Genomic DNA, 17,587 nt, shown 5'->3' with positions numbered 1-17,587 from the left:
AAGGTCTAACATTGCAACAATTTCATGTCGGTGTGATTTTGGGCATGGAAATAATTGTAATTGATGTTAGATTTTGTAGGAAATCATGTTTTCGAAATGATTAAGGTTTTGAAAGTGTTTGGGAAGCCATTAGATCGTTTGTTAGCACTTTTGGAAGTTACATACCCTAACTGCTTAAGTGGGCAAATTTCCCCATCTGGGGTTCTTTTAAAAAGTATTTCCCCAGATGTGGTTCTTTTGTTATTATTTCCGGCAGGGGGCAGTTTTTAACGTGGAGTGCATGCCATGCAGGACCCAAACTGTCATTGCCAATGGCGAGTTTGGTCTCAGTGAGCAAATCGCTCATGTTGCTGGCGATACGTGCATGCAGTCCTGAAATCGCCATTAAAACTGGCGATATGCAGAAAGCGTAGGAAATCGCCAGTCAAACTGGCGAGTTCCAATAGCTGAGGGCTAGTCCTGCCATGGCAGTGCAGTAGCGCGTCAGTCAAGGCCAAATCGTCATTACCATTGGCGATTTGCCTTGCCCACTGATCGCCAGCATGGCTGGCGGGTTGCCTTTGCTTGAAAATTTTGGTTCTTCCATTATAAAAGCTGGAGCTCCGAGAGTGCACAGCTGCACTTCCTTCTTTGCTTCGCTATTGTTCTTCATAAGTTTCTCCATTAGACTGACTGCGTTCTTCATTTTGTTGTTGTCTTTTTTTTTTGGTAAGTATTTTTGAATGATAAATATTTATTGTGTGTGTATATATATATATATATATATATATATATATATAAATATTTACTGCATTCTTCATTTTTGTTTATGTTTGTAGGGATGTGGTTTATTTCACTCCTTATACGTGGTTTGTCTCATATTCTCCTCTTCATATTACGCGTGACTTCTCTGTACTTGTTAAGTGGTTCTTAACTTGGTAACTCTAGTTGATAGGTTAATATTATTTAAGTTAGGTTTTAAAAATAATATGTTATTAGTTGTGTTATATATATATATATATGTTAGGTTAGTTATAGTTAAATTGATATATATTATTTTCTTTAATTGTAGTGATATATTATGATTTAAGTTAAGTTCTTATGATTTGCACGTTATATATATAGATATATGTTAGGTTAGTTATGTTACAAATTTGAGTTGGTATATTATGATTTGTATGTTAGTTGTAGTGAATTTATTAATATGATTTTGTTAAGATTTTTTAATTTTGTATGTTATTATTTGTGATAAAATTATTTGTAGGTTGTTATGTTATTATTATTTGGTTTAGATTTATTAGGTTTGTATGATATTATTTGTATTTTATATATGATATTTTAGGTTTAGTTAGAATGTGAATATTATTTAATTGACTTATTTATAGTTTTTATTGAAATATATGATATTTTATTAATTTTATATATATATATATATATATATATATATATATATATATATATATATATATATTAAAATACGTTCTTTAAATTTTTTATTCCATGAAATTTTTTTGATTTAATACCATTTTTTTGTGTATAATATTTGTTATTTAATTTAAATTTTAATAATTGGAAAAAAATATGGGCATTTAATTAAATTTATGTACGTATTTTAATATTTAATTTTGTTATGTATAGAGTATTTTAGTTAGTAAATTAAGTTTTTTTGTGTAAAATTTATGTACGTGTAACAATTTTTAATTTTATTATGTATTTTAATTTGGTCATTTATTTAAATTTGTGTAGTTATTTAATTTTTAATTTTGTTATTTGTAGACTATTTTAGGTAGTATTTTAAGTTTATTTGTGTACAATTTATGTACATGTTTAAATTTTTAATTTTGTTATGTATTTTAATTTGGTCATTTATTTAAATTTTTGTAGCTATTTAATTTTTAAATTTGTTATTTGTAGACTATTTTAGGTAGTATTTTAAGTTTATTTGTGTACAATTTATGTACATGTTTAAATTTTTAATTTTATTATGTATTTTAATTTGGTCATTTATTTAAATTTTTGTAGTTATTTAATTTGTAATTTTGTTATTTGTAGATTATTTTAGGTAGTATTTTAAGTTTATTTGTGTAAAATTGATGTACGTGTTTAAATTTTTAATTTTGTTATGTATTTGAATTTGGTAATTTATTTAAATTTGTTTAGGTATGTAATTTTTAATTTTTTTTATTTGTAGACTATTTTAGGTAGTATTTTATGTTTTTTGTGTTAAATTTTTGTACGTGTAACAAATCTATGTATTTTAATTTGGTCATTTATTTTAATTTGTGTAGCTATTAAATTTGTAATTTTGTTATTTGTAGAGTATTTTAGAACATTTATTTAAATTTGTTACTTTTTTTAATGTAAAATTTTTGTTGTCAATTTTTTGTATTATATTTAACTTTACAGCATCAATGACATCTTCGTCATCATCTTCATCTAGTATACACATTAAGTCTGGTCCAATAGATGGAGACGTCTTATGGCTGCAACCTAAACATGTTTCCGAACATGTTTGGAATGGGGAAGCAGACAGAAAACTACATATCAGACGAGCTGTACCCATCTATCAAGGACAAGAAGAAATACCAGAGGAAATTATTCCTCTGCTTCGCCAATCAGGATTCTATTGGATAATGAAAATGGGGTACCTGAAAATTAATTCTTCATTAATTACAGCCTTGATTGAAAGATGGAGGCCCGAGACACACACGTTTCACTTGAGATGCGGAGAGACTACGATTACTCTTCAAGATGTGTCAGTCTTGTTAGGTCTTCATACTGAGGGGGCACCATTAATTGGTCAGACTAATCTTGATTGGGCTAAATTGTGTGAAGAATTAATGGGAGTCAGACCACAGGAAGGTGAACTTCAAGGCAGTGTGGTCAAATTAAGTTGGCTGGCTCACCATTTTTCAGAAATAAATATCCATGACGGTAACGTAGAACAATTACAAAGGTTTACCCGTGCATGGATCCTCAGATTCATAGGAGGAGTTCTATTTGTTGACAAAAGCAGCAGTAAAGTTTCCCTAAGGTACCTCCAATTTTTACGGGACTTTGAACAGTGCAGCACATATGCATGGGGACCTGCCGTGCTTGCTTATTTATACAGAGAGATGTGTAGCGCCACCGATTACAAAATAAAATCAATCGGAGGTATGTGCATCTTAATCCAAATGTGGGCATGGGAACGCTGCACGACTTTGGCTCCAAAGAGAACTCCTCCTATAATAGAAAACAAACCACTCGGACACAGGTTAGTTGTTTTGAAAAAAAATTCATTTGAAAATAATCAATAATGTAACACGTCAGCACTAATTATTTCATATTTTTTTTGTAGGTGGCTGCGACGTGGAAACCAACATATTGGCAATGATGATCTAATAGTTTTCCGTCACAAATTGGATATCATGAAACGACATGAGGTAACAAGATCATCATGTATTCGTTAAATTATAAATAAAATGTCATGGTTTAAGATAAATGAACAATTGTGTTATTGTATGCAGTTTCTGTGGGAGCCTTACACAACAACTGTTATGTCGATGTTGCCTCCCATTTGTTTGGTTGGCAGTATGGCGTGGTGCGCAGTGGTGCCACTCATTTGTTTCCATGTTGTAGAGTGGCACCAATCGAATAGAGTGTTGCGACAATTTGGAATGCAACAACCTATTCCGGAGTCTCCTTCACAACCATGGAATGTCCACGGGCTAACACTGAAAGGCAAAATGGATGAAAATTGGTTCCAGCTGTTGGCCCCATTTATCAGTCAGTGGAATAATCGAGCTGAGTTTAGGGTCGACGTTTATGCTCGACAAGAGGGCCTATAGAGTTTTAACTCGGATTACATGGTGTGGTATAGGCGCAAAACAAAAATGTTTATCGACCCAAACAATGCAAACACGGCTACATTGGTATTTATTTCTTTTTAATTATTTAACTTCAATTTACTTTTTAAAGCATCGACATTAATTTCCTTACCCTAATAATTGCAGGGAGAAGTTACCGAGACATTGCAGTATATGGTGTCACCACAAGGGCGAAACACATGGACAGTTGATGATCTCGTGCCATATGTGGAAAAGTTAGCGATTTTATCCCAAGAGCAAGAGAGGATCACTGAGCCTGTGGCACATGGTCCAGCATCAGAGCGTCGATTTCCCCCACAACAGTTTGACATGCTTCACTCAAGTGTTGAAACTCGAGGTTTTGACAGACGAAGGGAGATTGTTCAAGCGGAAGATTTTTCCCAACATATGGAGCAGCGTGGCCATGGAATGTATTACACGCCACCAACATTTGCTAAGTATCCTTCGCAGATGTATCAGTATCCTTTTGAAGGCCATGACACTGATATGTCTGCAAGCGAACATTCGTTTGGTGGTGTTGCAGAAACACAGCCTCATTTTTCATGGCCGACCATGACCCCTTCGCAGCAACATGATGCCCCAATGGCAACACCTAATGCCCCATTAGGTCAACAATGGGATGTACCCGGAGCAATCCCTGCTATGGGTGACTTATTAGGTGTTGATTTGCATCACGAGTTTTCTACGGAGGCTGAGGAACAAGGGCGGAGACAGCGCGCAAGAAGAAATCCGGATCGTCAAGCCCGAAGGTGGGATCGACCATGTGGCACATCTTCGCACCATCACGGACACCATAATGACTGATTTTGATGTCTCTATTTGAAATTTATTTTGTATCTTTGTAATTTGAATTTCAGACTTAATTTATGGTATCTCATTGTACTTGTTATGGAATTTGTTATGGAATTGCGTTTTTTATCATCATTTGTTATTGAATCACCATCGCGGACACCATAATGACTATTTTTATGTCGCGCATCAAACTACAATAATAAATAAAGTCATACAGCAAAATTAAAGTTGACAAATACAGAGTTAGGGTTAGGGTTTATGAGTTAGTTTTAGGACTTAGGGGTTATGAGTTAGTGTTAGGGTTATGAGTTAGGGTCAGGGTTATCATTTGGGGTTAGGGTTTAGGGTTAGGTTTAAGGTTTTGAGTTAGGGTTAGGGTTATCAGTTTGGGTTAGGGTTTATGAGTTAGTTGTAGGATGAGTTAGGTTTACGACTTAGTGTTTATGAGTTAGGTTTTAGGGTTATGGGATTGTGTTATGGGTTAGGGTTAGGTTTATGAGTTAAGTTTAGGGTTTATTACTTAGGGTTATGAGTTACGATTAGGTTTATGAGTTAATTTTAGGGTTTATTAGTTAGGGTTAGAGTTTATAAGTTAATTTTAGGATGTAGGGTTTATGAGTTAGGTTTAGGGGTTATGAGTGTTATTAGTTAGGGTTAGAGTTTATGAGTTAGGGTTATGGTTATGGGTTAGGGGTTAGGGGTTGTGGGTTAGTGTTATGAGTTAGGGTTAGGGTTAGGGGTTAGGTTTATGACGTAAGTTTAGGGTTTTTTACTTAGGGTTATGAGTTACGGTTAGGTTTATCAGTTAATTTTAGGGTTTATTAGTTAGGGTTAGACTTTATGAGTTTGTTTTAGGAGTTAGGGTTTATGAGTTAGGTTTAGGGGTTATGGGTTAGGGCTATGTGTTAGGGTTAGGGTTATGGGTTAGTAATCATAATGACTATTTTTATGTCGCGCATCAAACTAGAATAATAAATAAAGTCATAAAGAAAAAATAAAGTACACAAATCAAATAAGTAACGGTAGTAATAATGACTATTTTTATGTCGTGCATCAAACTAAGTATATGGTTTAGGTTTAGGGTTAGTGGATAGGGTTTAGGGTTAGTGGTTTATTTTAAGGGTTAGTGGTTTATTTTTAGGGTTAGTGGTTAGGGTTTAGGGTTAGTTGTTTATTTTTAGGGTTAGTGGTTTGGGTTTAGCGTTAGTGGTTTATGTTTAGGGTTAGTGGTTTATGTTTAGGGTTAGTGGTTAGGGTTTAGGGTTTAGGGTTAGTTGTTTATTTTTAGGGTTAGTGGTTTATGTGTAGGGTTAGTGGTTAGGGTTTAGGGTTAGTGGTTTATGTTTAGAGTTTAGGGTTAGTGGTTTATTTTTAGGGTTAGTGGATAGGGTTTAGGGTTAGTGGTTTGTGTTTAGGGTTAGTGGTTTATGTGTAGGGTTAGTGGTTAGGGTTTAGGTTTAGTGTTTTATGTTTAGGGTTAGTGGTTAGGGTTTAGGTTTAGTGGTTTTTTTTTTAGGGTTAGTGATTATGGTTTAACGAATTCATTGAAGCCCACAAATAAGTAATGTACAAAAGGCAAAATGTTTTAAACTACCGAATTCATTGAACCCCAGAAATTCAATATATTGAACAGAACGTAAACAAATACAAATCACTCGACTAACATATATAAATCAACAATTTGAACAACTCCCACGCTCAGATTGCATTGGACAGCGACGCCTGTTATACCCTTCGGCTCCACATCTACTGCATTTTGTTCGGTGCTCAGATGGTTCGACCCAATCCATCTCATTTCTTATCCTTGTTGATTTTGGCCGACCTTTCACACGAGTTGTAGTTGGGTCAGGGATAAGTGTCCATGCGTCATCAAAAGGAGGAATAGCCGCTTCATTCCCAAGAGGCCACCATTGTGTGGAGTAAGCTTTTAAGATGTGCTCATTTGTATAAACAACATCTATATATTGGTAGTAGTTCATGCTCACGTAACCACAAACTGCAATAATGTGTGAACATGGATAGTGAAGCGCAGAATACCTTCCGCATTGACAATGACGATCATTCAAGTTTACTGCCCACTTTTGTCCGCCACATTGCGTTATAGGGTTGAAGCTCTCCTCTACTTCAAACCTTGTGGAGTGGATATCATACACGCGAACGATGTGCGTACAAGCTTGTTCTTGATTTTTCCTCAGTTCTTTAACAAGCTTTGAACAATATACTTGGCCTTCATTTAACTGTCTTTGGGCTTGGCAGCCACGCTCAACAAAGTACTTTCGACACCTACTGTTGATTTCACCAATGCTGTTATGGGAATGTTGCGACAATCCTTTAAAACCTTATTGATACATTCTGAGAGGTTCATTGCCATGTGGCCATATCGACGTCCTTCTCTATCGTAAGCCATCGTCCATTTTTCCTTTGAGATGCGATCAATCCATGTTGCTATGGCTGGACTCAGTTCACGAAAATTTTCTAAATTTTGATAAAAAATGTGCTTGCATGGAGTGTAGGCTGCATAAAATTAGTTATGAATAACAATTTTAAGTATAAATGAAAGTAAAATAAACGTGATCATCAAATATGAAATCTTACCTAATTTCTTCAACATTTCTTTTTGTTTGGCATTATTGAATTTTCGATTGAAGTTACTTGCTATGTGTCGCACACATAGCAATATATTTTCCTGACACTAAAAATCTACAACTGATAGCAAAAATAATTTTATTATTTTCTAAATTTACCTTGTCTCCAATTTTTTTCTTCAAAGCATTGAAACTAATTCTACGTTTAATCTGAATCGATTTTTTGCTACCTTCAAATATCACACCATCATTATCTTCATATACCCTTCCATTGAAATACAACACTGTTATAACCGAATTCATCATGTACCTACAAAAACAATATTTTAATTAATTATTCATAATAAATTCAAAATAGTAAAATGTAAGAAATAAAAAAATGATAATACAAATTATTTTACTGCAAACTAAGAAATAAAAAAAATTACTTAAAAAAATTTACTTGAAAGTTGAAATCTAGTTTAAATTAAAAATTACTTAAAAAATTTATAATACAAATTATTTTACTGCAAACTAACAAATAAAAAAATTACTTGAAAGCTGAAATGTAGTTTTAATTAAAAATTACTTAAAAAAATTATGATACAAATTATTTTACTGCAAACTAAGAAATAAAAAAATCTTCAAAAAAATTACTTTAAAGCTGAAATCTACTTTTAATTAAAAATTTACTTCAAAAAAATTATCATACAAATTATTTTACTGGAAACTAAGAAATAAAAAAAATTACTTGAAAGCTTAAATTCACTTTTAATTAAAAATTACTTAAAAAAATTATCATACAAATTATTTTACTGGAAACTAAGAAATAAAAAAATTACTAACAAAAAATAACTTGAAAGCTGAAATCTAGTTTTAATTAAAAATTAATTTAAAAAAATTATAATACAAATACAAATTATTTTACTGGAAACTAAGAAATAAAAAAAATTACTTTAAAAAAATTTCTTAAAGCTGAAATCTAGTTTTAATTAAAAATAACTACAAAAAAATTATGATACAAATTATTTTACTACAAACTAATAAATAAAAAAAATTACTTAAAAAAAATTACTTTAAAGCAAAAATCTACTTCTAATTAAAGATTACTTAAAAAAAATTATCATATAAATTATTTTGCGGAAAACTACAAAATAAACTATAAATCTAATTTAATTATAAAATGAATAAAAACTATACATTCAAACTGCTATAAATAATTACTTACATAAAATTATAACAAATTATTAATTTTGAAAAAGGAACATATTATTTTGACTTCCAAAAAAGGAACGTATTATCAATTACAATTTTTTTAATATATATAAGAACATGTTATTTTTAACAAACTATCAACACCAACCTAATCTAATTAAAAATATACTAAAAATTTCATATTTACCAAATTTTTTCAGGACTCAAAAATTTTCTTTAAATAAATATCATGACATATTTCTTCTATTTTATACACACAAACAAGGATATAAAATATAAAACTAATTTAATTAAAAAATTATTAACAACTATAAATTCAAACTGGTCTCAAAAATTACTTCAAAAATGTTTTATAATATAATTTATTTGACAGAAATTTACGAACCTCATTCACAAATTTAACCCTCAAGAACCAAATTTCAAACCAATTAAAAATATGATGACAAATTTTTTCTATTTTTTACACACAAACAATCATATAAAATATAAAACTAATTTAATTCAAAATTTCATAAAATCTATACATTGAAACTGCTACAAAAAATTACTTTAAAATAATAATAATACAAATTATTTTACGGGACATTACGAAATAAAAATATAAAACTAATTTAATTAAAGAATTACTAAAAACTATACCTTCTAACTGCTATAAAAATATAGTTAAAAAAATTATAACAAAAATTATTAATTTCAAAATTACAAAACTGATTCAAATATTTAAGTTCAAGCAAACAAATTTAAAACTTTATGCGGATAAATCCCTAAACACTCAGAAAACTCAAAGCTCCTTGTGCATTCAGAAAACTCAAAGCCACTGATTGTGAGCACACACAACTGAAAAAGGAAAGATTTCTTCGTCTAAGCTACTTCTAATTTCAAGAACAGCTAAAAACGTTATGTGATTGTGAGCACACAACTGAAAGAAAATGTTATGTGATTGTGAGCACACAACTAAAAGAAGAGTTTTCGTATTTATAGGCACAAAATCGCCACTCCTGATGGCTATTTTTTCTGCCCTAAATCGCCAATGGGAGTTGCAACTCGCCAATGGCAATTGCAACTCCCCTTTCTCTGAAAAAAGCACTTGCAACCTAGCCTGCACTGAAAAAGCGCTTGCGACGTAGCTGTAACCTCAGACCATGGAACTCGCCAGTTTGACTGGCGGTTCCATACGCTTTCTGCATATCGCCAGTTTTAATGGCGATTTCAGGACTGCATGCACGTATCGCCAGCAGCATGAGCGAGTTGCTCACCGAGACCAAACTCGCCATTGGCAATGGCGGTTTGGGTCCTGCATGGCATGCCCTCCACATTAAAAACTGCCCCCTGCCGAAAATAATAACAAAAGAACCCCATCTGGGGAAATACTTTTTAAAAAAACTCCAAATGGAGAAATTTGCCTGCTTAAGTGAGTCAACTATGAATCGCTTAAGCATGGAAAGTTTTAAAAATTGATGGCTGCTACCATTGCTTAACGAGCCCAGTGAGCAAGATTTAGCTAACTTAACAAGCCAACACATAAGCAGGCCAAATATGGATAGCTTAATCAAGCTATATTTTTTAATACTTTTTTGAATGATTTTCTAATGGAATCCAAATAAATACGTCTTTGCTTTTGCTTTATGAGCTTTTAAAAAAGGGATTAAATTTGTATCAAGAACAAAATTAGATTTTGACAATTTTTTTTTCCAGATTTAACAAAATAACTTTTTATGTTATCCTAATGTGCATAGATGTTTTTAAGAAATTTTATGTTTAAATTACTGGTTTGTTTATTATAGTTTTATGATTAGTATTTTTTAGTTTAAACTGATGTTTTTACTCCTTATCATTTACATTTTTATTTTTTTTAGTCTTTATAATTTAAAAATGGTTTTTCTAATTCTTATAGATTATATTTTAGTTTTCTTTAGTTCCTATAATTTAAAAATGATATTTTTAATCTCTATAATTTGTATTTTAATTATTTTTTAATTCTTACTATAAAATAATATAAAAATAATTAACTACAAATTAATTATAAATTATCAACTATTTTTTTTATTACAAATCATCCTGTGATAAATTAGTTACGAATTACTTGTCAATATTTTTGTAGTTAATTGTAATTGATAATATTGATGATAATGACTAAAATGAAATTAAAATATAAAATATAGGGACTAAAAAATTCACTTTCAAACTATAAAGACTAAAAGAAAATTCAAATGCAAATTATAAGAACTAAAAATATCACTTTCAAACTATAAAGAGAATAAAAATGTAAATTATAGGGACTAAAAAAACCATTTTCAAACTAAAATATACAAATGATAAAACTATAGGGACCAATTTAGTAAATAAACCTAATTTTATTTTACAACATTAAAATATTCTTTTTTATTTTCAACCTTCTTTCACACAAACAATCCGTTTAAAATAATCATAATAAAATTATTTGTTTAGTTTAATAATAAATGAAAAAATATATTTACACTAGTAGATAATCTTTTAGTGAAATATCCACAATTTTATAATTTTTATTTGATAAAAAAACATCTGCGAATGTAGAAGAAAGCACATAAAAATTCAACTACTGTATACACTATCTACTGTTTATTTATTTAGGTTAAATACGTATTTTAGTGCATCAAAGTGTGAAAAAATAATAAATTAATCTCTAAAAAAATGATAAATTCAAATGTAATCCCTAAAAATATATAAAGTATGACCGATCAATTTTAAAGATGATTTAATAATAAATTAATTCTTAAACTTTATAACTTAATATTATCTTATTCCTTTTTAATTGTCAAATTTTTATTAATATTTATATGTTACTTACAAAATTTAAGATCACATTAATTATTATTTTATCAATTATAATTTTACGTATCTCATAATCTTTAATTAATTTATTTATGTATTTATTATGAAATATAAAGAAAAATTGGTAAAAATAAGAAATTTTACAACTATTTTATTAAAATTAAAAAAATTTATCACATTTTTTTCATATAATAATCTTAAAAGACAAAATTAAGGAACATGATCTACTAATATGATAATTAAAAATATAATTTATCATCAAATTAATTCTATAATATTATAAATTAACAATAAAATTGTTTCATAAATGAAACAATTAATCTGTCACATTTTGTATAGGATTAAATTTATCAATTTGTTACCGACTGATTCTTTAGCCACAAAAATGGATATTCACCTATTTATGAATCATAACAATCAATATATATATATATATATATATATCAGTATCAGCTAATAAGGTGTGAGATATTTGCAATTATCTTGGGTTGCAATGGAGGGAGTGTTGCTTCCCGTGTGTCCTTCACCTTCTTCTTGCTCTGCAACTCCTAAACCCAGAATCCCCATTCCGCTACGCTCTTCTTTCCCTTCTCCATTATTACACAACCGTTTCTTCTCCCAAAACGCAGCGTTTTCCCTTCGCAACTCTCTCCGCACTTCCACCTTCGCACTCGCGCAACACGAAGCTCCCGTTCTGGGCAAACCCGATAACAACAACAACTCTTCACCCTATCTTCCCAAAATCGATAAGACGGGACGCTTCTGCAGCCCCAGAGCCGCCAGAGAACTCGCACTGTAAGTTCTTTTATTTTATCGGTTAGTGGTTAGTTTTTGTTGTTACCTTAGTGGGGAATTCCAAGTTCGAAGCCACTAATATTACTATTACTATATTAGTGAGGACTGGAAGTTCAAACTCACGATCTTTCACCTCTTCTTCCTTTAACCCTTAAAAAACCTCTTTCCCAACCTCCAATTCAACCTTATGTTTTATTTATTGGATAATATTAATTGTTAGTTTTTATTTGTATATTATGGAGGATTCCAAGTTTCAAACCTACTAATATTACTATATGGCAAATGCTAACCACAAAGAATTAAAAAATTACTCATAGCTTTTTTTACGCTTTTCATTGATTTTTATGATAAATATTATTTTTTAGTTAACCCTTATTAGTGAGGATTCAAAGTTTGAACCACGACCTCTTCCTCCATCTCCCTTTAATCCTTTAACCCCATTCCTAATTATGAAGTGAACCTTATAACTCCTACTGAGACTGCAAAGTATAAACCTCTTGGTTCCATTCTTCACAGCACAATTATTAGACTTGGTACTCTGGTTTGTGACAAGAGTGTTTTGTGCAGGTCGATAATCTATGCTGCGTGCTTGGAGGGAATGGACCCGGTTCGGCTCTTTGAGAAACGGATGAATGCGCGGCGAGGTAACGGTTCGGCTTTGGTGTGAATTGTGTTACATACTTGAGGCTTGTGTTGCTAGTTTGTTAGTTTTTGTTAGTGGGAGGGATTTGAACTCATGACCTCTCCTTCTCTCTTCTCCTTTTAACCACCAAGCCAAACCTTATAACTCCTTTGTGTTGAATTTGATGTGTTTGTTTCAGAAGCCGGATATAAATTTAATGAGGAAAAGTTGTTGGAGTATAATCATATGAGTTTCGGAGGGCCGCCTGTTACTGTTGGATCGGACGAAGAAGCAAATGAGCTACTGCGGCACATTGAAGAAGAGTCTGCCATTGGTAACATAACAAGAAAACTATAGATCCAGAATCTCTCACTAAATAAGTTGAAGATGCTTGGATTGTGTTAGAAAGTTCAATGTCTCTATTTTGCATTTCTTTTACTTTAAACTTTGCAACATTTAAAAAAGAAAGCATAAAATACAGTCAACTGGATTTGCCACTGCTTCATGATATTGTGTATGCATAATTGTATGTATATACATATTTGTCATAATTTGTGTATGTATATACATACGTATGTTGAGTAGTCTTTTTTTCACATTGTTGATTTGATGTCTCCTCTGCACTGCACACTTTGTGACTTATAAATATGATTGGTCAATTCAATTTGCTGGTCAAATTGCAGTTGTTGGGGATGAAAGTCAATCGTGTCTTTATTTTGTGTTTCTCTTGCTACCCAGGATGGAAAGTAAGCATAGGTAGTTTTTTTTTTTTTAACTTTTTGATCGTTTAAGCTTATAAGTTGTAGCATTTGTAAATCAGTAAAGCATAGGAATACAATATCAAACATTTTAGTTTAGTAGTCAATAGAACCAGAAATATAAAATAAGTCTTTACCTTGGTTGTCACTGCAACAAGGTTTTGCGTTCTGGTACTGTAAGTTAGCCTTGAAATGGTACTTCTTTACGCTAACAGTATGTTAGACAAGAGTTATGTTGTGATTACATTGTAAAGCCCATTCACAAGTAACATTATGGACACTTAAGCACCATTTTTTTTCTGCTATTAAATTGTTTCATATTTATGACATTTATTTTGGAACCTTTTAATTCAGGCACCACATATTACAGGTGAAAACTTTTACTTTTATGGTATTATATCTCAGGCATTGTAAAATTGGTACAGCCTTCCTTATTGTGTTACATTCTTTCATATGACTGAAGTCTGTGTTGTCAGTGACAACACTCTGTCACATATATGCCCGGAGAAATTTTTAATGGGTTGTAAAGCATTTATTATCTGTGCAGTTTTTCTGTTGTTGCTTTCATCTCTAGAATGTTATAATATGTTATGTTCTGCATGGCAGAAGCAGAAGTCCTTACAGCTCCTCCAAAGCTGGTATACAACAAACTGATTTTAAGGTAAATGTAGGCCCTTTACATGTAATTCATACTTCAAATTTATACTGGTAGCTAGCTAAAGATTGTCATTTCATGCCCCCACCTCCTCCCAAACACATACACGCTTCAAGACTGAGTGCTTTTGTGTGTGTGAAAGTTTGTGAGCAATGATAATAATCTAACACCATGCTTTATCTGCAGATTCACCAAGAAACTATTGGTTGCAGTCAGGGATACATGGGACAGTCATGTCCTGGTCATTAACAAAATTGCCCCACAAAATTGGAAGGTATGATAATTGATAAATACAGTAGCTTTTGTAATGAATTTATTATTGATCATCTCCCCCTTGCAAATTCATGAACCATGGACACAATTTCTTTTTATAGTTGAAAGACTTCTATGTTATTAATGGTGTCAATCTTGATCAATTATTTGTCATAAAAAGTCAAACCTCCCTGTAAAAGGGCAAATAGATAAAGTCAATGTTGAAACTTATTTGTCCCCTGATATATTTGTCATCCTTAGGAACAACCCAATAGTTGAATATAAAGACAGAAAATGCCTATATGAGTAGATCAATGAGAAGAATAAAATATCTCATGCAAAAATAGTTTAACCCAAGCTTACAAATTCAGAGACATGGCTTCCTTTTATGCTTCTTTTTTCATGTATCTCTCCCATCACCAATTTTTACACATAATGTATGTGTTTAATGTTGTGCTATTTTTGCTTTGTACTTCTTCCCTCCATTTTCTGGTTATATCATCTGTTTGTGTGCAGCAAAAGTATTTTTTTAAGGCATATTTGTTTGTATTTAATTTAAAAAGAAAAGAATACATAAACAAGTAAAAGTTGTGTAATACATAATTTGGACTTGTCTTTGGTTACATCTAAAATCTGCTGGTTTGCCATTACTGATATTATTAGGTATCAATGACCTGTTGATGTAGAATGATAAACTAAGAATACCCTTCTAGGGCATATAATATAACACTCTGAAGAAAGGAAATCTTAATACTTTATATTATCATGCAAAAAAAAAATAGTTTATTAAAGTTTACACCAACGATCTATTTAACATAACTTTATTTCCTAATAAAATAACCATACTGTATACTGGAGTAAGATAATCCAAAAGAGGATAAAATCCCTAAATAACAAATCATGAAACTTAATTTAAAAGTTCAAATTTTAAAACAACTTCTATCATTATCACCAGTATTGAGTGTTATAAAACTGTTGTGAGATTTCACATTGATTATGGAGGTATTGAACTGTTAGTTTTAATGATGTTGGAAATAGTAATAATATTTACTATTTAGTGTTGTATTGGAAGTATTGAAATCATTAAGCAATCAATGTTGGAAACAACAAACAATAGGAGAGGAGTTAATGGAGGGTTGGAAATTTAAGATCATGGGAAATAGTTTCGTTCCTATTTCTTATTCTTGACATGATATCACTATCACTATCAGAGTTTCCATGACCAAGTTGTCAAGAGTTTGATACTTGTTCCCATTATTATATATAAACAATGCAATAACAAGCTAGGGTGTAGATAGGCTAGTATATTTGTCCATTGTCAAAGTGAAGAACTCGTGTGTGTGTGTGTGTGTGTGGGAGGGGGGGTGCTAGATATGAAAACATTCTTGGGACTTTGCCGAACAGTTTAATCTTCATAAGGAAAATTCCTGATCAGTGGATGGGGTTTAATTATGGGAGATGTCATCTTTTTCTGTTTATACTCCATCCTTCCCCTGCTTCATTTAATATACAGAACATGAAATTCCTCCTATTGAAAGGCAAGTAAGCTGTTACCCTGGGCAGATTACTATTTTTTTGGATCCTAGATTTTTATCATTTTCATTTGATCACTTAGTTTATTTGCTCATCGCTGCTAAATGCTTCTCATTTGTACAACATCTTGGCTGCGCTATATACATTGAATTTACAAGCCTTGCATATCACCTGCTGCACAACCGTTATTAAGTTTGGTGTATCTCAATTTATCTGTCTTTCATTGTCAAGTTTTTCATTAGCATAGCATTTTATTTTTATTGGTTTGATAATCTTTTGATGATGTTTATTGTATCTACTTCTGTTAATGTATAATTTCGACTTTGCTTCTTTTTATTTCTAGCCCGCCCTTCTGTGGTTTCAGCAGCAGATTTGTGAATTCATGTCTGGCTTTTAATAACTTATTTCTGTTTCATTCCTTGCACACATATTATACTAATTTTTAAAGATCTCTTTGTTTGCTAATGCTCATAGTAGTTTGCATCTTATCTATTGATGATTTCAGAATGAACCAGCTGCGAAGATTTTAGAGCTGTCTATTCTTCACTTGGCCATGTCCGAAATGGAAGTGCTAGAAACGAGACACCAAATCGTCATTAATGAGGTACATCTTAAGTTTATGTGATGAGAAGAGAAATTGATGTTAACCCAAACCGAGCAATGACCGGTGTATAAATTAAGCTAACCAAACATTACTTAACCTGGCCTATCTATCTATCACCAAAATATATTTTAAAAAAATATTCCAAAATGTTATACTTTTAACTTTTTATTTTATCTTTAGATTAATTTTATATATGATACTAGTATTATAATCCATGTCATGTCTTATTGTGTTTAAAATTTTATCATATTCACGTGCCCATGTTGTATGAAAAATGTTTATCTTGTATGGTATAGTTTTCACACAAACACCAAAAAAATAACTCTGTATATAATTGTTTTGAAGGCGGTAGATCTTGCTAAACGGTTTTGTGATGGAGCAGCCCCTCGCATCATTAACGGCTGTCTCCGCACATTTTTCCGAGAACTGGAGCTTGAAGCATCGAATAACCAGGTTTAGTTGACCTTGATGTACATTGTCAGATTGTCTACACGTTGTAGTTCTTGGGTCATTGAAAAGCTTGACGTGCATTTCAGGAAATATCACCTATGGGGGTTTGATAATTTGCATATTGACCTGTAGACAAGGCCTGAGTTAGGAATCGTGTTGTTTGAAACTGGTAGAGTTATTATGACATTTTGTTTTTACAGCAGTTATTATGACATTGCAATATTGTAATCGTGTATATGTATATTTTATGTATGCTAGCTCGTGGGATTTGTAATAAATTTTGTTTAAGTTAAAGAACTTTTGAAATTTAATTTAATTAAGTACTTTTGAAACATGGTACTACAATTAAAATGTGTTATTTCACACTCTTTCTGTTTCTCAACAAACAGCACCTCACACAATACAGTCACTTCTTGTTCATCCACTCACACCTGGCTTTCCCATAACAGAATATTGCGCTTGACGCACCTTGTTATCTTTAGTGTCACTCTTGTTTCGTTTGTGGTATTATTCATTTGCTTATGGAAGCTCCATTATTGTGACCCTGGCAACTACTTTTTCGTTTGCTCTACTTGTTCACTACTGTTGCTTATCAGTTTTAGTTTTTTTTTTTTATGTCTGCTCCTCTCATTTTGGTTTGCCTTTTTTCTGATGGTCTGTGTTTAGATCAGTTGGCGCAGTCTTATTT

General features: G+C 31.5%; 1 protein-coding gene across 1 annotated transcript; it reads left to right on the top strand.

Moving 5' to 3' along the window:
* Positions 1-11,687: 11,687 nt before the first annotated feature.
* Positions 11,688-17,231, top strand: LOC114403743. Its single transcript, XM_028366889.1, has 8 exons — positions 11,688-12,025; positions 12,593-12,669; positions 12,847-12,981; positions 14,012-14,066; positions 14,247-14,334; positions 16,351-16,449; positions 16,795-16,902; positions 16,986-17,231. Exons 1-8 carry the CDS (start codon positions 11,724-11,726, stop codon positions 17,007-17,009), a joined length of 888 nt encoding a protein of 295 aa, XP_028222690.1. The 5' UTR covers positions 11,688-11,723; the 3' UTR covers positions 17,010-17,231.
* Positions 17,232-17,587: the final 356 nt, after the last annotated feature.

This window comes from Glycine soja, chromosome 20, assembly GCF_004193775.1.
Source record: "Glycine soja cultivar W05 chromosome 20, ASM419377v2, whole genome shotgun sequence".
In the NCBI taxonomy this organism is placed as follows: Eukaryota; Viridiplantae; Streptophyta; class Magnoliopsida; order Fabales; family Fabaceae; genus Glycine; species Glycine soja.
The sequence above is the reverse complement of the archived record's forward strand: the minus strand, read 5'-3'. Positions and strand labels throughout refer to the sequence as shown.

What these genes read in the sequence shown, in the direction of transcription:
- LOC114403743 (XM_028366889.1), top strand. Translation starts at nt 11,724, where the DNA reads ATGGAGGGAGTGTTGCTTCCCGTGTGTCCTTCACCTTCTTCTTGCTCT. An exon ending in GCCGCCAGAGAACTCGCACT is followed by an intron (nt 12,026 to 12,592) that starts GTAAGTTCTTTT and finishes TGTTTTGTGCAG; the next exon opens with GTCGATAATCTATGCTGCGT. An exon ending in TACAACAAACTGATTTTAAG is followed by an intron (nt 14,067 to 14,246) that starts GTAAATGTAGGC and finishes CTTTATCTGCAG; the next exon opens with ATTCACCAAGAAACTATTGG.